General features: G+C 40.8%; 1 protein-coding gene across 6 annotated transcripts in view; it reads right to left on the bottom strand.

The window, feature by feature from the left end:
* RABEP1 (rabaptin, RAB GTPase binding effector protein 1) overlaps positions 1-21,679 on the bottom strand; it is a 79,170-nt gene that overhangs the window by 24,560 nt on the left and 32,931 nt on the right. For 4 of the 6 annotated variants that reach the window (XM_050929397.1, XM_050929399.1, XM_050929401.1 and 1 more), the window contains 5 exons: positions 8,679-8,798; positions 7,894-7,950; positions 3,410-3,545; positions 2,678-2,856; positions 1,580-1,705 (listed from right to left, as the gene is read on the bottom strand). In XM_050929397.1, coding sequence (XP_050785354.1) covers positions 1,580-1,705; positions 2,678-2,856; positions 3,410-3,545; positions 7,894-7,950; positions 8,679-8,798 — 618 coding nt within the window. The remainder of the gene's footprint in view (positions 1-1,579; positions 1,706-2,677; positions 2,857-3,409; positions 3,546-7,893; positions 7,951-8,678; positions 8,799-21,679) is intronic. The other 2 variants (XM_050929398.1, XM_050929400.1) reach the window with 1 other exon arrangement.

The raw sequence follows: 21,679 nt of genomic DNA, 5'->3' as shown, positions 1-21,679 counted from the left end.
ATACAAGGAAATTCAAATTTAATTTTTTTTATCCTTATCTCATCACATCAAACCTAGGCCTTGCAAGTAATCTGAGAACAGTAATGATCTCAAACCATGTGTGCACTACAGTGTTTATCCATAACAATTTGGTTTAAGGCGAAGTGAATTTGATAATTCTGTAGTTTAAAGTCAATTCTTCAAAGTACATTTTTATATATGTTTATTTTTAATTATTTTAAAAACAAGTTTGTTAACAGCAAAAAAGGCTACTGCATTGCTGGTGTATAGCAATATTTCTGTGATGTAAAAAAATGCAAATTATCAAATACTACTGACAATTTGAAAAAGAAAGATGATTTTGAGACTTCATTATGACAGCCCTGGGTGTTTTGCATAGCAGAAAGGTCTGGAACATCTGTCTGCATTTTAGACTAGTTTGGGATGTGTATTTTACATTTTGTATATGGTTATCAAATCAGCAGATTGTTAAACACTGCAAAGGTATATTAAACTAATTCTCTCTCTCTCTCTCTCTCTCTCTCTCTCTCTCTCTCAAAATTCTCTGGCCTAGTTTCTCTGAAACCATGTGCAAGGCCATGCAAAGTCCCAAATCCATTTTTTAGGGCTTACATTTAAGCTTTTACAGCATGGAACAAAGGTTTTTTTAAACAAAAATGTGTCCCTACTGAGCTGCACATCCAAAAAATGAATGGTCAGAGACTCATTAGAGAGAGACTAAAGAAACGCTTAAAGAAAAAATGCATTTCAACTAGTCAAGTTTCATATTGTTTCTAAATTTCAGGGTGTGTATTCAGTTTTACTTGCTTTTCACAAATGAACAGTTGAGGCAATTTCAAATATTATAATTTCACTCTACACAAAATACACAGCAATAGTATAATTTACACAGTATACACCAAAAAAACTGATTGTTGTCAATGGTCTCTCTCTTCTTTGGCAGTTCTAACAGGGGCTACTTAATACTGGGATACCCAGCTTGAAAAGACGCAACGAAACTTCAGTGCAGAGTCCTAGCTTCTGGATTGGATAGAGCAGCTTCCCTTTGGCTGCTAAACACACGGGAACAGATCCTCAACTTGGGAAAACTGTTGTAGCTCAACTGAAGTTAATGGAGCCATGACATTTTACATCAGCTGAAGATCTGTCCCAATGATTAGTTTGTGGCCAAAGACAAATTTGATTGATACAAAATTAGCATAAAATTCACCAGGTACCAGTTAGCATGGCAGAGAGAGGAAAATCTCACATGTCATAATTTTGTTGGGTTTTAAATGCAGGAGGTCTTAGGCAGAGGTTGGTCAAAAGTACAGGTTCTGATGCACACTTTCTAATTTTAAAAATGTAATACAGCTCTGTTATACTGAAAATACAAAAAGTTATCATTCTAAAAAGCTTATCCATTGGAAGAGTTGTAGTTCAGTATTTATTCAAACAAATGCTATTCAAATATAGTCATCGTTTAGTAGGAATTATAACCAGCAGAGGATAACCAAACACATACTTATCAAGGGTGCTTACTGAACACCTTGGGAAATGCATACTGTACAAGTTGTTTTGAACTACTGATTTGTTTTACCTCTTCATTAAGGAACGGCATAAGGGATACTTCATGGGTTAGAGAGCATACTACTTTTGTTTCATCATCTGGATCTTGTTGTTTCTGTTTCTTCCCTTTGTTAAGTCGCTGCTTTTCATCGTCTTCCTAGAAGCAAGTTGTAAACAAAAAAGCGTTTAAACAGAATTCATTTCTGGCTTATTCCACAGGAATTTGAACTTGGTGGTCATCACATGAACTCCCCTAATAAATCAAACTGCAGAGGGAAGGTAACTGGGAGGGATACTGATGGGAGAAAAACAAGTATCATTTTTACAAGAGAAAGCTACTTTAGCTCAGTGTGGCAGGATATACCTGGTGGCTGATTCATGGATCCATAGTGAGCTTTGTTCCAAAAGGAATTGCTTGCTTACTTCCCTTCTTATGTCAAGAACCATGCAACAGGTAAAAATCCAGAACCGTTTAAGCTGGTTATCCTATGGAACTTGCTAGCGACATGCCTGTACACACTGAATGGTCCCAACTCCATTAACAAAAGCATGGAAATCAGAACAAAACTAGATGAAATTAACTGCCTTAGGCACATTGAAAAATGCAAAGAAACCATACAAGATAACAAACATCAAGGACTTTTTTTTAAAAAATTGTGATCTTGAAGCACACAGAAAATCCTCAGAAGAAAATTTAACCTTTCTTTCGAGTAGCACTTGCAACAAAGTCCTTTTAATTTATTCAGGGGCCAATCACTGTTTAGAAAAAATACAAGGCAGTCAAAACTTGCCATTCCAATTTCCTTGACCCAGTCCTCGGACACTGGAGGTGACTTCCAAGCTTAATCTCTAGCCACTCTTACATTTCCATGTAATGAACTTGGCAGCACTGCCACACAACTACACCTGTATACCGGTATGCCAGTATGTATCTATCAGTTTTTCAGAAACTTAGACAGAACCTTGTAATAATTTCTTAGAAGGAGTAACTAATTCATTTCACAAAGTATAGCCTAAATTAAGAGCCAAAATGACGTGTTCTCCTGTCCACAGATTGTACATTTAATAACTATTATACCATATTAACTCAACAATATCACACTATAAATAAAGTGAAGACACAAGAAACCTGATCCTTCTTCTTCAGTTCTTCAACTTGTCGGAGCTGTTCAGAGGTCAGAACGATTTCCATACGTTGCATATCCCTCATCAACAAACGCTGAGACTCCAAGAACTGGTCATTGGCCCTCTGCCACGTATGTTTCAGTTGGTTATGCTGTTGTCGCTCTTGGTCTAACAGATGGCAGACTATTCAGGAAGCAAAAAGTGTTATCCTTAATTAGATTGTAATAGTTGATCATTTTACTTTTCTTCAGACAGTCTTATGAATTAAAGTAACTCTTAGGACTCTATGCAGAAAATAAAATTAATCTAAGTTTAATAATTTAAACATATTAGGGTTAGAGGCATGAGTTACTAACAATAATATTCTTAATTAGGACACGTTATTTCAATTCCCAGAAGCTGAAGAATGATAGGAATTTATCATGAGCAAAATTACGAATGCAATCTGTTGTCTCATATTACTATTACTAATAATTCTACCCAGGGATACCAGAAAAAGGCTGTGATACCATCAGAGCCTAGTACAAGTTCTTTGGTGAAAATAAGTTGATCACCCACTGCAAATATATGGAACAGTACTAGAATCATTTGTTGGGTAGAAACTTCAAGTCCTTTAGTGTTTAAAATATTTGGTCAGTAAGTCAAGATAAGAAACCAAGAGAAAAAGCTTTGTCTACATTCTTTTCCAAATCTTTAGCGTAGGCAGAAGTCAGACTGACTGCTGTTATGTAGTTACCTTCATGAAGTTCCTTCCGTAATTTCTCAGCATCTTCTTGCAAGACTGATTTCTGAGTATTCAGAACAGCCACATACATCTCTAAATCTGTCCGACATGACTTCTCAGCTTCCAGGTAATGGTTCAGTTCTTTAACCTGAGGAAGGTAGTGAAGTGGGGGGGCATAAAAATGTAGGGTTACAATTATACAGATTTCATTTTTGTTATATATTACTGTACTGACTGTTGTGATTATGTGTAGTTGATGAGCTCAACTTTATTTATAGGAATAACAAATAACTGACAATCTATTGTGCCAGGACAATACATATTTAGATCATTATGTAAACTAGTTCCTCATTTATGTTCAGAGTACATAAGTATATAGTTAAAGATTTGGCGGGTAGCACTGAACCACGATGGCAACTTTGAGTATTTACATGACTATAGTGACTCCAGAGTATCCCTACTAAAATCATGTATTAGGTCCTTGTAAATAGCAAAAGCAAGCAGATCATTAACAGTTGAAATGCTTGCCAATAACACTGTTTTGGCAGCCAGGAGTAGGAACATATTAAACTGACCTGGAACATCTCATGCTGCATTTACATTCATAATGCTAAGGGCATATTGGCAGCGTGCCTAGAGCCAGAAGGCTACATGTGCATATAAGTATATATAAATGCTATAATAAGAAATATATGCAGCCATATTATAAAGCTTGTCCTTATTTGCTACATATAGACAATAGAAATTGAGTACAATGGCAAAATCCTGCAGTTACACAGAAAGGGCAGCTGGCGGCCACCTTTCACAATCCTGCCGTTTGCATTTGGTCCCAAAGCCACACCCTGTCCATAGCTGCAGCCGTAGTGGCAGAGTTACCATCTGGCAATAACTCTCCCAGAACAGCTGAAATTCAAAAGGGGACAAGTTCTCCGAACGTATTTTGAAATAAAAATAATAATGGCTAAAAGGTTCTCTAGTAAAGAATAAAATGGTCAGACACATAGATAGATGAACATAATTTGTTGGAGAAGAGTCAACATGTTTTTTGTAAAGGGAAATCATGCCTCACCAATCTACTAGAATTCTTTGAGGGGGTCAACAAGCATGTGGACAAGGGGGAATTCAGTGACTATAGTGTACTTGGATTTTCAGAAAGCCTTTGACCAGGTTCCTCACAAAAACTAAAGTAATGGTCAAGACTTTGCTAACATAAAGCAAAGTCAAGCTGTGAGCCAGAGGCAGGCCCTGCTCACAGAAGCTGGCAAGGAAAGGGCTGATGCTGCAGAAAGAGACATAGCTAAAAGGTACTGGACACCAGCTATCAGAACATTTGCATACTTGTACACTCCACACAGACAACAAGGAACAGACTAACCCATCCCAATGACAGGGGCAAAAGGGTAATATGATAGATAGAGTTGTTTTAGTCAAACCAACATGTACAAGGTGAGGCGGTACCTTGCTACATAGAGGGGTTGCACCTCATACATCAGGACTGATGTGTAGCTTGTTTGTACCTGTGTATAAGAATGCATCCCTGGGGTGGTGTCTTTGTCCGGCCGAGGGGGCAGTGGAAAGTCCTGCCATTGACTGAGCTGAGTCCGTTGCCAGGGGGCACATATTAGTAGTATGCCCTGTATTAGAGTAAAAATCTAGAGGGAACTATCATTGTGCTTCGTTTGACAATAAACCTGGCTGACGTGCCTTCGTACCTTACTAGACTCTGTGGTCATTGAGGGTTCTCTCAAGATCTGTTGTGTCAGCTATCTGTGCAGAGCTAGGACAGCAGAAAGAGGGAACACACACACACATGCAGCCGAATGATATCAATATTGAAGAGAGCAGAGCACCACACCGGTAGCATCTGACAACAGTTACCACTCAAGTAAGATCTTGGCATCATTGCGGATAGTTCTCTGAAAACATCCATGCAACGTGCAGCAACAGTCATAAAAGTGAACAGAATGTTGAGATTCATTAAGAAAGGGATAGATAAGACAGAAAATATCATATTGCCTCTATATAAATCCATGGTACACCCACATCTTGAATACTGCGTGCAGATGTGGTCATCCCATCTCAAAAAAGATGTATTGAATTGGAAAAGGTTCAGAAAAGGGCAACAGAAACTATTAGGGGTATGGAACATCTTCCATATGAGGAGTGATTAATAAGACTGGGACTTTTCGGCTCAAAAAAGAGATGACTAAGGGACGATACGATAGAAGTTTATAAAACTGGTGTGGAGAAAGTATAAATAAGGAAGTGTTATTTACTCCTCATAACACAAGAACTAGAGTCATCAAATAAAATGTAAACCTGCTGCTTATTAAACAAACAAAAGGAACTAGTTTTCCACACAACACACAGTCAACCTGTGGAACTTGTTGCCAGAGGATATTGTGAAGGCCAAGACTATAACAGGGTTCAAAAAACAACTTGATAAATTCATGGAAGATAGGTCCATCAATGGCTATTAGCCAGGACGGGCAGGGATGCTATCTCTAACCTCTGTTTGCCAGAAGCTGGGAATGGGCGACAGGAGATGGATCACTTGATTACCTGTTCTGTTCATTCCCTCTGGGGCACCTGGTATTGGCCACTGTCAGAAGACAGGATACTGGGTTAGATGCACCTTAAGAATGGCCATATTGGGTCAGACTAATGTTCTCTGCTGTGGCATATGAGAAGGGTCTCATGGTCACTTAGTCCGTGCCTCCACACACACGCACCCCCCCCCTCCAAACAACCTACAAAATAAGGAAAAATTTGTACTTCCCTAATTCACAGGACATGTTGTATTAATATAGGTGGAACATATGGGTCAAAGGTGTTAAAATAACCCAGTCACTGTTTAACATTAAACAGTGTTAAGCAAGGTTCCGGGTCTGGTATACAGTTTGCTTAGTACCATGACATATACACCATTAGAATAATAAATTATTACAATTGTAGTTTAAATTCATCAGGATTTGTGAGGCAAGCAGATACCAAGGATGGGACCATATGTTAAAAGTACCTAAGAACGGCAAGCAAAGAACTGAGCAGTCATAAGTCTTTGATTTCTTATGAAAACTATAGCATCCTAACATAACGACATGAAATCAAAACTACCAGACAACTCTGGAGGGGCTCCCAGGAGCTTACCCCGATCGTCCACAACATTCGAGGTAACATTATGACAGGACATGGAAATCATGACAGATGCCCAGAAGTACAGTTCCAAGATCACCTTCCTGCTACAATATACCATAAATGTTGGGGCCAGATTTTTGAACAATAGGATGTAAATAATTCCCACTGACTTTGGTAAGGGTTACTCATTCTGTGGGGTGGGAAATCGAACCCCGGAAGATTGACATGGGGAGGGTGGAAAAGCAGGAGACAGACATTGCTCTCACTGACTCCTGCCTGAAAAGCACACTAATTTGGGAAAACAGTTGTGTGAGCTCCCAGATAGATCTGAGGAACTGCAACAGGTCAAAAAAACAAAACAAAACAAAACAAAACAAAAACAATCACTCGTTATATACCGTCTGCCAAGGCTCAGGTCAACCTTGTGCCTAAATAATACTTTGCACCTTATGAACAACAGAAATTGTTGAAATTGAAACTAAAACTTCACCATATTTGTGAGGCAGATAAGTGGAGGCAAGGAATCAGAGTCAGAGAAGTATGTCTGGCAAGGACATACCTGCTATGCAAGACAAACTGCAATCCGTCCTGATGGTGCAAGAAGGATGACTGGAGCATCCAATATGAGAAGTTTAGACAGACAAAATGATGGAGCTGAACAACAGCATTAATGGTGTCAACTATCACTTCTTTTGGTGGGAAATACTTTACAAAAATGAAGCCCGTCATTAAAAAAACAAAAAAAACAGTTACAAGTTTTACAAAATTCAGGCTCGTGTACCTATTTTGTGGGTATCCCACTAAGAGAGAGACCCAATTCCTGTAACACTGATGAAGCTGCTACCAAAATTGCTCATCCTGAATAATGTAGATGATCAATTGTGTTCAGACAGAAGCTACTGAATACTTGTAAAAGAACAGGATGAACAGAATAATTCCAGATGCTACTATCATAATCTTTATGAAGATAGTCCTGACTACTTTGGAAAACAAGAATTTGCAAGAGGGAGATGAATGGATTCACTTTTTCCCTGACTTAAGTCTAGCAATGCAAATCAAGAGTGAGGCACTAAGGGAAAAAGCAGAATCTTATTCCAAGACAAAATCGAGGCTATTCAAAAAACAAAAATAATTTTCTGGATAAGCAGCCTGCAAACTGGAAAGAATCTGTAAGGAACATGAGGAAGAGAAACACAAATCACTGATGAGTATGGTCTGCCAGTCAGACAGGTGTGCTTTTTCCCCACTCTTCAAGAAAAAAAAAAAAAAGATGTATATTGTTCTGTACGTGAGGAACATCCATTAGCCTTTTCAATGGATGTATACTGTAAGTTTGCAAGGCAGGCTAATACTTTACTTACCTTTCTTGTAGCTCCTGAATATTCTGGATCTTTTGGGAATTTCAGTATATTTGATTTCTAAGATGGAAAAACAGATGCTTCAATTGCCACCTTCCCCTCCCCATAAACAGTAGACAAAATGTAGCTAATCTGTGGCAATATAGTGCTCATTTCTTTATTCCTTTTGGTTGATTTTTTTTTTTTTAAGAAAATTGGGTTAAACATGTCTTCTAGCCTAACAGATGGAACAAACGTTTTGGATAAGTAAAGCTTTATAGAAAAAATGCTAGAAGTTGCTGCTAAGAGATCAATGTAAGATGTAACAAAATTCTGCAGATAATGCCTTAGTTTTATACATAGCATAAGAAAGTCAATCTATCAACCTCTGGAGGGGAAGCCCCAGTTCTAGAAGATTATAAACACTGCCAATTACAAAACTTCCTTTGTGGCTTTAAATGGCCTATAATGTAGTGACACCTAATTACTTGAGAGGACAGACTATATCCACTTGTATGGAGCTTTATTACCGATATTTTGGATCATCTAAACTACATGAGCTCAGTTTTAAGCATGAATATTTTTGACATGTTATCAGATCCTCAAAATAGAAACACAGCTTAATATGTATAGTCTAGAATATTTTATTTGCAAGACAAGGGCAGACACTTAAATTGTTCATTTTCCACTTCACATTACATCTTTATTGATGTATCTGCCGCAAAGTTTGCGATCAATAATACTGCCATAATGCAAGATGCATATTCTCTCTGCAGATATAGATTAAAATAGTTAGAATTTCACCTCACCTTTGAAGCCTCCAGTTCTTTTATCTTTTCTTCACCTTCTGTTAGTTTTTCCTTTAAAACTGCAATCTCTTTCTCCATAGGCATCACGACGGAACGAAGCTTCTCAGCATCCTCTTGGGCCTGAAATCAGTTGATAATGTGTTAATGCAACACATTACTTTGCAATAAAAACAAAGTCTTCTTCCACAAGAGAAATGAACAAAATCAATATGCTAAAAATCAAACCACACTTTTGCTTATAATACTTGTTATATTACTTATATATTTAGCTAGTCCCAAGTGTTCTCTAGGATAAAATAAAATTTGTCCCATTCGCTGAAAGCAATGGAATTGTACATCCATGACTGGATTTGGCCATGTATCTGCTTTTACAGGATAAAGCTAGTACATCTTTCCCTTTCCTAACTAGAACGATCACGACTTTTAAAACATGTACATAGAGTTATTCTGTATTTAAAAAGCATAGCCTTTTCACCAAGATTATGCTAGATAGAATACAGAGAGAAAGGGACAAAGATCATGCAATTGCAACACAAAGTTAGTTACTGACTCTTGAAGTTCAAAAGATGCAGGTAACAGACAGTAATACTGTATCACTGTTTCATGGGCTTTGGAAGGCTACTTTTAGATTTAAAGAATTATTCATAAAGCATCAAACAATTCTCAGTGTTACCATACTATGCATTTCAAAATCGCATAAAACAAAGCTGTCAAAAACATGGCTTTTTTTCAGTTAATGCTGAAAAAATTAAAAAATTGAATGAGAGAATGAGAAGACTCCTGTGAGAAAGCAGGAAGGAGGAGGAAAAAGGAGAGCCAAGTTAAAAAAAAAATTAAAATAGGACAATGCAGTAAGTACTCAAATTCAGAAGTATGTAGGTTGGAAGCTGGCCTTGATATCCCAACATCTGACATTTTTTCAAGTGTTGTCCTGGAGCCTTTCCAAGTTACAAGGTGGTTGCTCCAGCAGAATCAGTAGCAAGTATTCAATAGAATTCTTCAGACTCAAAAATTCATAAGTAACAATATAGAGCTATTGTTTAAGCTGGAAAAAAAATCTAGATGCACCATTTATTTTTGGTTTCTGTTTATGGATTGGAGGACTGGAACCTCATTTTTCCCTCTAGCTTCTGTTGAAGGAGGTTGGCATAAGGATAAACAAGAACTTGAATTCAAAAGAAAAGCTTTGAAGAGAACATTTCATGTAGCCGTAGATGTTACCAGCCAAAGCAGCACTAGCACTGATCAAATTCCTGTTTTCTGGTCAATTTGCTGACCAACACTTGTTTTGAATACAACTTCCAATTATGAAGATAGCTAATGAAATATCCTAACTGTTTTAAAATGTTTTGGCATGCTCTGTTTTGAAAGAAGATTCCAATTTCTTCATGCTTCGCTCATTTCTAATGCACCTTGTCACTGCCACTTCTGCCTGTCTAAACAAACAAATCTGTAAGAATGAGAAACCATCTCCACAATGCATAGTAAGTTCACTGCCTACAAGGAGGAACTGGCAACGAGTAGTAGATATGCCTCCCTGCACACAACAGTCAGCCTAGCAATTAAGTTCTTCATACACCAGGAGCTGGAGTTGAAACTTCAAAGCTGCTCTGCTGAACATTTCTCTCAATTGTACTGTTCAGTGGATCTGAAACCCCCATAGCTGCTCACTACAGCCTATATTAAGAGACAGATTATCTAAATTTTTTCAGGACTTTAATAACTTCTCTAACAATCTCTTTTCCAACTACTACTAGCATCTCCAACAGCCTTTCATTGCAAGTTTTAATTTCTCATGGCTGAGTCCTGAACAAAAAACAAAGGATGATTTTAATCTCTACTGCTCTACCTGGTGAGTTCAGTAAAAGTGCAAGGGAGGTCAGCGGAGGCAAAACTGGACTGTTCAGCAGTAATCAAGTGGAAAGATGGAAAGTGATATGTAAATTTCAATGGGATTGATTTTGCTACAGTTTTTCCCTTCTCTGTGGTTAGAAATAAGCACTTAGGCTCAGAATTAAAGTGTGCGTAAGGTACACAAAGGTCAGTTCAACACTGTAATACTGAACTGTGCATTCCAGGATTGTCTAACTTGCTTGGTCATAGGTCTCCTTTTCAATCTCACATCTGCAACTACAATAAACTGAGGCAAAGCCTAATCCTGGGTGTCCTAGAGAAGGCTGAAGGTCCTACTCAATTCTTATTGAAGATACAGTACCTAGTCTGCGGAAAAAGTTTGCTTTCAGGGAGTGCATTCTGTTCTTCAGTATTTATTAGACACCACAAGAAAGAATGCTCTGCAAGGCTCATGCAGGTATAACTTCATAGAGTTTAGGCCAGAAGGGACCATTAGATCATCTAGTCTGACTTTTCGTACAAAACAGGTCATTAAATTGCACCCAGCTCTCTGTATTGAGCCAAATAACTTGTGCTTGGCTAGAGCATATCTTCCAGAAAGGTATTCATTCTTGATTGGAGAACATGGAAAATCCACCACTTTCCTTGGCAGTTTGTTAAAAATTTGGGACTAATTTCTAACGTGAATTTCACTTCAGCTTCCAACCACTGGTTTTTATTACATTTTTCTCCGCGAGACTGAAGAGCCCATTAGTACCTGGTATTTTCTCGCCAAAAGAGTATTTTTACAAAAGAGTAATCAAGCCATCACTCGATCTTCATTTTAATAAGCTAAACAGACTGAGCTCTTTAAGTCTCCCACTACCAGGCATTTTTTCCAGCCCTTGAAACAGTTTTGTGGGTTTTTTTCTGCACCATCTCAACTTTTTGAACATCTTTTTACAAATACTGATACCAGAACTGGATGCAGTATTCCAGTATTGGCCTCATCAATGCCACATACGTAGGTATATACCACAGCATTGCCCTGGGATCCCATATTCAGTTTCTATGACACCCACTTTCTTTCCAGAGTCACTGCTTTCCAGGATACGGTCCACCGTTCTCTCTAGGTAAGGACTACATTCTTTGTCCCTAATGATTAGCTTTGCATGTGGCTGTATAAACACATTTTATTTGAATGGCTCCGGTTTACCAAGTAATCCATGTTGTTCTGTATGACAGTTCTATCCTCCTCATTATCATTCCACCAATCTTTATCTTTATTTATTTTGCCAGCAGTGATTTTACACTGACTTCCAGATCATTGATGAAACGTTGGGCCTAGTACTGATTTTACACTTAATATAAAATAATGGCAAAGCTGATATGGGGATTCAATTAATAAAAAAAGAAAATTTAAGGATGGAATATAATTAATACCAGTGAACTTGGTTGGAATGGTCCTTTGTTTGGCCACACTGAATATAAACCAGGTCATGGTCACTGGTCCCTAGGCAACCATGAATTTACAGTCCAGTGATGGATTCATCTTTATCTGTCATAATGAGGTCCAAACTAGAGTTACCTCAGGTTGGTGCAATGTTTGTGTTAGAAAATGTATACTTTTTAGAAACTCTAATTATGTTTTACTATTAACTGTATGAGACCTCAAGCATACCTCCAAAATTGAAGTCCCCCATACCACCACAAATTGTTCTTTCCACATATTAGAAACAAATTCTGAAGGAGTAACTCATCTTGTCCTCCAGTTTGATTTGGTGGTCTGTAGCAGATCTCCAACAATATCCCCTACTGCAGAGGTTGGAAACCTTTCAGAAGTGGTATGCTGAGTCTTCATTTATTCATTCTAATTTAAGGTTTCGCGCGCCAGTAATACATTTTAACATTTTTAGACATTTCTATAAGTCTATAATATATAACTAAACTATTGTATGTAAAGTAAATAAGGTTTTAAAAATGTTTAAGAAGCTTCATTTAAAATTAAATTAAAATGCAGAGAACCTGGACCAGTGGCCAGGACGCAGGCAGTGTGAGTGCCATTGAAAAAATCAGCTCACATGCCACCTTCGGCATACGTGCCATAGGTTGCCTACCCCTGCCCTACTGGGTTTTATTAGTTAGCACATTGACCCCTATGCATTCAAAATCCTATGGTTCTGAGTTATTAATTACTCTAAAACAGGTAATGGTGTCTTTAATGTAGAGTACCAAGCCCTCACAATCTCTTTTTACCCACTCTATCCTTCCTACTCACATTATAACAAGTGACTCCAATTGAGCACTGCTACCGAAAATCTCCGATCTGCGGTGCAGGGACACACTGACACCTGAAGTGGAGCACACAAAGTGACACACATCTCGAAGAACCCTTGTTACTACATAAGGTAAGTAACTTCCTCTTTTAACATTCTAATCATGCACATTACCCAGCAGGTTTTAGTAATGTCAATTACATCAAATTTCTTCATGATAATTTTCGAATTCCCGTGCTTGTTACTCAGACTCTTCTGGTATATAAGCAACTGAAAAATTTCTTCTCTTCGCAACATAGGTTCAATTTATTCGCAAAACATTGAGTTTGAATCACACCAACTGTTCTTCAGATGGTGAATAAGCGATGTGAGGGCATGGCTACACTGGGTTTACAGCGCTGCAACTTACTCTGTGTCCACACTTGCAAGGCACAGCCAGTGCTGCAACTCCCTGACTGCAGTGCTGGCTGTACACCTGGTCTGCTTGGGGTGTAATGATTGCAGCGCTGCTCGTCAAGTGGGGCCACCAAAAGTGCTTTTACTGGCCTCCAGGGTATTAGGAGGTATCCCAGAATACCTTTTCAGCCAGTCTGCTCATCAGTTTGCACTCTACTGCCCTGGCCTCAGGTGACCCGCCCTTTAAATGCCCCAGGAATTTAAAAAATCCCCTTCCTGTTTGCTCAGCCAGGTGTGGAGTGCAATCAAATCAATCAATCAGTAACCATGCCTCCACGCGCCAAATGAGCCCCAAAATGGAGCACTGGCGAGTTGCTGGACCTCATCAGTGTTTTTGGTGAGGAAGCTGTGCAGTCACAGCTGCGCTCCAGCCGTAGGAATTATGATACCTATGGGCAGATATCAAAGTCCATGCTGGAAAGGGGCCATGAGCGGGATGCGCTGCAGTGCAGGGTTAAAGTAAAGGAGCTGTGGAGTGCCTATTGCAAAGCCCGTGAGGGAAACCGCTGCTCAGGTGCTGCCCCCATGACCTGCCGTTTTTACAAGGAGCTGGACGTGATACTTGGGGGTGACCCCACTGCCAATCCGAGGACCACGATGGAGCAGGGAGAGGAGAGGGAGGTGGAGGAGGGGGAAGAAACCGAGAGTGAGGGTACTGGGGTTGTGGGGGAGACACCCCGGAGTCCCTGGAGGCATGCAGCCAGGATCTCTTCTCAAGCCAGGAGGAAGCTAGCAAGTCGCAGCAGCTGGGACTTGTTGGTGAAGAAGAAGCAGAGGAGCGTGTTCCCGATAAGCAACTTTTATTTTCAGGATGGAAATGTTTCAGGAGAGGAGGAAGGGCTCTGCATGCATGCCTAGATGTGGAATAGCCCATTGATGTGGTATATCACATCTCAGTAATTGGCATCTGTAATCTCTTCAAAAGTTTCTGCCAGAGCGTGGGCAATGCGCTTGCGCAAGTTTATAGGGAGAGCCACTGTGGTCCTTGTCCCAGTCAGGCTAACGCGTCCGAGCCACTGTGCCGCGAGGGGTGGGGGGACCATTGCTGCACACAGGCAAGCTGCATAGGGACCAGGGCGGAATCCGCATTGCTGTAGAAGACCCTCCCACTCTTCCCAGGTAACCCGCAGCAGCGAGATATCTTCCAGGATTAACTCCTGTGTAAAACGTAGGGATAGTGTTCAGTGCAGTTCCCACCACGCTGCTCTCTGCCTTCCCCAATGCACAGAAACCCCAATGCAGCCCTGACCCAAGCAGTTCCCCTTCCCAGGCGAGCCGCGGCAGTGAGAGCACTCACTTCCCATTACCCACCATGTCTTTGCTGCTGTGGCCTCTCTGTGCTGTGCTTGCTATGTGTAAAGTATGCTACAATGAGACTAAAAACTCCTTCACTGTGATTATACACAATGCAGCCTCTGTAATAAATGTTTCCATTTTTGTTTTTTTTCTAATGACAGTGTCCTTGCCTAGTACTAGTAACATACCGGCCCTATCACAGACTGCTGAAAAGCTACAAAACCTGAGGAGGAAACCAAGAAAAAGCAAAGAAGATTTGGTGAAAGCAGTTATGAATCAGTCTGCCAGAGAGAGCAAGAGGCTTCAGGACCGGACAGAAAAGATTCAGCAGTGGAGGGAAACACAAAGCAGGAGAAAGGAATTGGCTAAGAAGAAAAGCACTAAGCAGCTGAGAAGCCTCCTGGCGCGCCAAACGGACTGTATGCAGTCACTGGTAGCCATGCAGGCAGAGCACTGCCGTGCTCCCCCCCCATCCCAAAGCTCTCTCCCTTGTGCCCCAATGTCAGCTCAAAACCCCCTTCTCCAGCATCCAGGTTCTTACCACCACCAGCTGCCCCCAACACCTGTACGTTCACCTACCAGCCCTGAGAACTACGACCCTTACCTTCTGCACTCAACCCCCATCACCATGCAGCATTTTCATCCTGAAGTGCAGCAGTCATTGCACAACATTCCAGGCAGGACATATTCAAACCTCTGACTGTACAGTTCACCACCCTACCCCCCTGCCCTTTTACTTACTTTCTTTTCAATAAATGATTTCTTTGCTTTGAAAACCATTTTTATTATTGCAGAAAGTGAGATAACGTACCCCAAGGAAAAAACAGGCACTGCAAATCATTGTAACCACTGCACTTCACTCCCGTGCAAGGCACCAAACATTACTGTTGGCTTTCAGCCTCAAATTGCTCCCTTAAGGCATCCCTAATCCTTGCAGCCCTGTGCTGGGCCTCTCTAGCAGCCCTGCTCTCTGGCTGTGCAATTTCAGCCTCCAGGCGCTGAACCTCAGAGGTCCATTCCTGACTGAATCTTTCACCCTTCCCTTCACAAATATTATGGAGGGTACAGCACGCGGATATAACTGCAGGGATGCTGCTTTCCCCCAAGTCTAGCTTCCCATAAAGAGATCTCCAGTGTCCCTTTAAATGGCCGAAAGCACACTCCACAGTCATTCTGCACCGGTTCAGCCTGTAGTTGAACCGGTCCTTGCTCCTGTCAAGCTTTCCTTTATATGGTTTCATGAGCCAAGGCATTAACGGGTAAGCGAGGTCTCCAAGGATCACAATGGGCATTTCGACATCTCCTTCTGTGATCTTCCGTTTTGGGAAAAAAGTCCCCGCCTGCAGTTTCCTGAAAAGGCTACTGTTCCGAAAGAGGCGTGCATCATGCACCTTTCCAGGCCAGCCTGTGTAAATGTCAATGAAAAACCCACGGTGATCCACAAGCGCCTGGAGAACCATAGAGAAATACCCCTTCCGATTAATGTACTCGGATGCCAGGTGGGGTGGTGCCAGAATAGGAATATGCGTCCCATCTATCACCCCTCCACAGTTAGAGAAATCCATTTGTGCAAAGCCAACCACAAAGTCCTGAACGTTCCCCAGAGTCACAGTTTTTCTTAGCAGGATGCGATTAATGGCCGTGCAAACTTCTATCAACACTATTCCAATGGTCGACTTTCCCACTCCAAACTGGTTCCCGACCGATTGGTAGGTGTCTGGAGTTGCCAGCTTCCAGACTGCAATAGCCACTCGCTTCTCCACTGACAGGGCAGCTCTCAATCTCGTGTCCTTGCGCCGCAGGGTGAGGGCGAGCTCCTCACACAGTCCCATGAAAGTGGCTTTTCTCATCCAAAAGTTCTGCAGCCACTGCTAGTCATCCCAGACTTGCAGGACGATGTGATCCCACCACTCGGTGCTTGTTTCCCGAGCCCAAAGGTGGCGTTCCACGGTGCTGAGCATGTCCATTACTGCTATCATAACCTAGTCCCAGATTTGGACCTTAGCGTCTAAAATATGGGGGTTAGCATGAAACCCTCCAAGCTTAGTTACCAGCTTGGACCTGGTAAAGCTGCCACCACCCAAAAAATTAGAGTGTTTTGGGGCACTCTGGTCCCCCCAAACCTTCCCTGGGGACCCCAAGACCCAAATCCCTTGAGTCTCACAACAAAGGGAAATAAACCTTTTCCCTTCTCCCCTCCAGGTGTTCCTGGAGAGATACCCAGAAACAAGCTCCGTGAATCTAAACAGAGGGATTCCACCCTCCCCGTTTCCAGCCTTGGAAAACAAAAGTACCGAGAGCTAATCTCTCTTCCCCCCTCACCCAGAGGGAATGCAAAGTCAGGCTAGTAAATCTAACACACACAGATTTCCCCCTGACTTCTTCCTCCCACCAATTCCCTGGTGAGCACATACTCAATTCCCTGGAGTTCCCCACTAAAGAAAAACTCCAACAGGTCTTAAAAAGAAAGCTTTATATAAAAAGAAAGAAAAATACATAAAAATGGTCTCTCTGCATTAAGGTGACAAATACAGGGTCAACTGCTTAAAAGAAATATGAATAAACAGCCTTATTCAAAGAGAATACAATTCAAAACATTCCAGCAACTATACCCAGGTAAATACAAAGAAAACAATAGAAACCTTACTGCCTTACTATATTTGTACTTACAACTTGGAAACAGAAGATTAGAAAGCAGGAAACAGAAAAATCCTTCCCAAAGCCGAGAGGGACAGATTCAAGACCAAGAACAAAGGACTCACACACAAACTTCCCTCCACCCAGATTTGAAAAAGTCTATTGTTTCCTGATTGGTCCTCTGGTCAGGTGTTTCAGATTACTTCTTTCCAGGTGAAAGAGACATTAACCCTTAGCTATCTGTTTATGACAACTGCCACAAGCAATTCAGCATCACACACATCAGGCAACTCGATATCATCGTCGGAATCCTCACTGTCACTTTGGAGCTGAAGGAATAGCTCAACTGCCAAAAGTGATGTGCTGGTGACATTCATCAGCAAAGCCCTCAGCAGCTCGGGCTCCATTTCCCACATAAATCGCGCTGCACAGAGACTCACAATGGCGCCAAACTGCTGGGATGTGAAGCGATGCACCATGGGGCGTTGGGACAGGAAGCGGAATGACCCGCACCCTTCCGTCCCCTTCCCACAACCCACAGCGCCAAAATGGGATGAGGTGCTCTGTGGGATAGCTGCCCACAATGCACCACTCCCAACAGCGCTGCAAATGTGGCAACACTGCAGCGCTGGTAGCTGTTAGTGTGGCCACACTGCAGCGCTGTCCCTACACAGCTGTACGAACACAGCTGTAACTCCCAGCGCTGCACACCTCCAAGTGTAGCCATACCCTGAGATCATAATCTTAGGAAAAAAAAATCCTGTGGTGGAATCTCTCACTCACTTAAAAGGTCCCAAAATTTCACCCCAGGCTTTTTATGCAAATCTGTTTAAGAGAACAAGAAGAAAGAATGAACCCTTCCAAACTTCTCACACAGTCTGAATTATTTCTAATACTTTTCCCCCCTTCCAAAAAAGTTTTCCATCAGATATCAGCTACTTTTTTTAAAAAGGGAAAAGTTTGAAAGACCTCACACAAACAGAAGGGAATAGGAAAAATGTATCTGTGCTTGCCTGAAAATTTCCTTTGGAGTAGTAAGGTCCACAGATCCATTACAATTGGCGCTTAAACATATTAGCAGCTTGGGGCAAAATAAGATCTGTTGTTAGGGGGCTTATTCCTTCACCCTCCTACTTCCCTGGTCCTTCTCACATGAACAGAGAGCAACAATACCCAAAGTCCAAAGGCGCAAACAATTTGATGTTTATTGGGGTGAACTTCCAGCAAGCATGATTCCAGTTTCCTTCCTTAGTGTCCCCCTTCCCAGCTTTGACACCACAGAGCCTTGCCTGTGTCCCTGTTCCCACCTCCTGTTCCCATTTTCCCCTTTAGCAAGACATGATTTTAATTCCCCCATCCCCAGTCCCTGTTCCCATTTCCTCCCCATTTTCTGTTTGACTGCAGACTATATAGTAAAACCTGAGTTTTGCTTAGCTATTCCTTAACCAATCATTTTACTGAAATTTAACTAACCAATCCTAACATATTGTAACATGGTTATTTAACCAATTATACCCCACCACCTTAATTGGTTTACACCCAACAAAATTAATTATACAGCTGACAGAAACAATTACAGAACCAGACAGAGACCATGCAAATAAACATACAAAACAATACAGAAGTGAGGATTTCACAACTACATCTATACAGATATAAGGATTCTCCAGCTGTGTCTATTGATAAGTGAGTTCTTGCCAGACAGGATGCGATCAAACTACGTTTCCTTTTACATCTTCTAGGCTCTTCCCTTTCTCTGGAGGTGACAGGAATATCAGGACGGAATTGTATTCCTAATAGCCCAATAGCACCTTATTTCAATGTGACTAGTTTGGAATGTGAGGATGTGACCATACACTTCCCAGCTTATGGGTGCCTAACTACATCTCAGCTGAAGGCCTTAGCCGTCACAGTAAAAGAAGGCCAATACAGAGACAGACAGTGATTTTTGATTCTTTCTTTTATACCTCTATAACTAGGTAAGTGATAAGAATACACCTAAATTCTTCAAGTATAGGCCTTTGCAGACAGGCCTGAATATCTATATCCTAACACCTGTCAGGTATTGGCAGCAGGGGAATACCCCGCTTTTGGAAATTCCCTCCACCCGAGAACTTCCACAGCCAAGATCACTCATATTTATGTTCCTAAATTACAGATTTTATTAACTATACTTTGAAGGGGTGGGGAAGAAAACAGCTTCTTCTACTGCAAAGCATGGTAACTACTACTCCTTGGATGTAAATTTCCATCTCTATTCTGGATCACTGTTTATCTCCAAAGTGAGCTGGATCTGTGGATCTTATTACTTATAGTAAGGAAAATTTTTAGTTAAACACAGATTTTTCCCATTCTTCTCTACACTAAAGTCCTCAGAACCATTACAAGAGGATTTTCATAGCAGTGTGCCCTGAACGTGGGAAGCAGGATTATCCTTTAAATATGGACATCCAAAGGGAAGTAGACTATCTTCTCCATCCCTCCCTGGGCACAAAGACATTGGAGAAGACCTTCTGCCAAAAGAAAGGAAGTGGCATTGGCTAAATTTAGATGACCAATAGACAGAATTTGGTTAACTAATGGCCATCTAAGTCATCTCAACATGACTACTCTGCCATGAGATTTTCAGAGCTCCTAAGGACTGGTCTTGAATATTTAACCAGAGTATTTCTTGAATTTACATTGGGAATGAATGCCTACGTGTCTTAATTCGAAGTACAATACTGGGTCTTGTTAGAGAGGACTCACAACTTCAAATTAAAACAAAACAAAAAGCTTGACTGATTGGAGACAGTAGCTATTGGGAGACCTGTTCTAGTGCATAGGAAGCATGACAACACTTCCCGCAGGAGTTCAATCTGTGTAGCACTATAAGGAACACCTCAAAAATCAAATGCAACCCTGCGACCCAATCACACTAACAAGCCAAATTATTCATCTAAAATTTAAAATAAAAGTTTGGAATGTCCCTCAGAAAACTCTACAGCTGGGAGTTATGGTGGAGCCACCTGCTGCAAGGGAGGCAGAAAAAACTGGAAAGAAAGAACTTCAGGCAGCAAGGCTGGCAGTGAATGACAGATGTGGTTTTACCCCCAAGCTGCAAGTAGGCCAAAGCACATATTGTAATGGATCTGTGGACCTCAGCATGAAGAAGAAACTGCCTCTCTAGAAGAAACCTTAAAATTAATTACACACAAAGCCAAGTTCACAACACATACAAAACTTAAAAAATATTCACTAAACTTTCAGTTGTTTGCACATTCTGTTTTTACCATCTACCCTCTTCCCATTGAGGGAAAAAATAATGACCATACCACCACCAAGGACAGTTACTAAACACATGCTTGCAGTACGTTTCATGGATTCACTTATTTTAATTATTTTTATAGCCAAATTAAGCAGCAAGATTCAACTGTGATAAAACTCAAACAAGAGAACCAAACAATTTAAATTCTGGCTGACAAATATGCCATTGTGCTGTCAGCACTTCACTGTCCATTTCCCCAACCACTACAGTGTAAGCTGGACAATGTTATACTTATTTTGAACTTCCTGTTTTTCTTTCCGTCTTTAATATTATGCCTATTCTGCATCTTATGCTGGGGCTGGGCCTACTTACAATCCTGGCAGGATTATTATATTTTGTTGGTCGCAAGATGAAAAGAACCTGTTTCGGAAGGATGAGGGGGGCCACTTTTCAGAGAAATGCAAAGGATAATGCTGAGAAGACTAGGCTTTTCATTTTTAAAGACATCTGTCCTGAGAATGGAACTTATGAACTCAGTGGATGAACAAACCCTACTCCTGCTCCTCTGCGGGATGGAACATAAGTGTTATTTTGAAAGTGGAGCCAGACACGTAAAGTATCAAATATCTGAGCCAAAGCAACGAAGGAGATTAAGAGTGCCTCCTTTGGGGGTTACAGGCCTTGTGTGGAGTTGAATGAACGTTTAGTTCTTTCATTCACATGTGATTCACCCATTCTCTCTTTGCAGGCCAGCCATTTCCTTCTTTTTCCTAAAAGGAGTCCATTTCACCTTATTTTTGTTTTAAGCATTAATTAAACCTCTGAGTAAAAAATCTGAAACTTCTATGATGAGGAACAAAAAGTTCTCTCTTGTCCAGGAAAAGCTCATGCCTTAAAAGTGCAGCTAAAACACCCTGCTTAAACTATGTCACCGGGCCCATTTACCAGCTTTTCCTTTTCCCTCCTTCAGGTTCATCTGAGTTTGGAGATCTTTTTAAAAGGTTCCCCAAGATACTCAGAGTTTCCATTTTAGGATAATTGTTCATATTTATTTTCTTTTTTTTACAAAGCTGAGTTTACAAATGCTGTAATATTTACCTTACTATCCTAGGAGCTCTGGATAGGAACTGGCTGGTACTGAGGCCAACTCCTAGTTTAGGTTAGTTGCTGTGCAACAACCTGAGTAACCTGCAAGCTCAAACTCTGTTAATACAAAGCATAAATGCAGCAGAGAGAAAGGTTTTTGGCACTATGAA

The sequence above is a fragment of the Gopherus flavomarginatus genome, chromosome 19 (genome assembly GCF_025201925.1).
Source record: "Gopherus flavomarginatus isolate rGopFla2 chromosome 19, rGopFla2.mat.asm, whole genome shotgun sequence".
Classification (NCBI taxonomy): Eukaryota; Metazoa; Chordata; order Testudines; family Testudinidae; genus Gopherus; species Gopherus flavomarginatus.
Note: the sequence above shows the minus strand (reverse complement) of the source record. Positions and strands in the feature narration are given on the sequence as shown.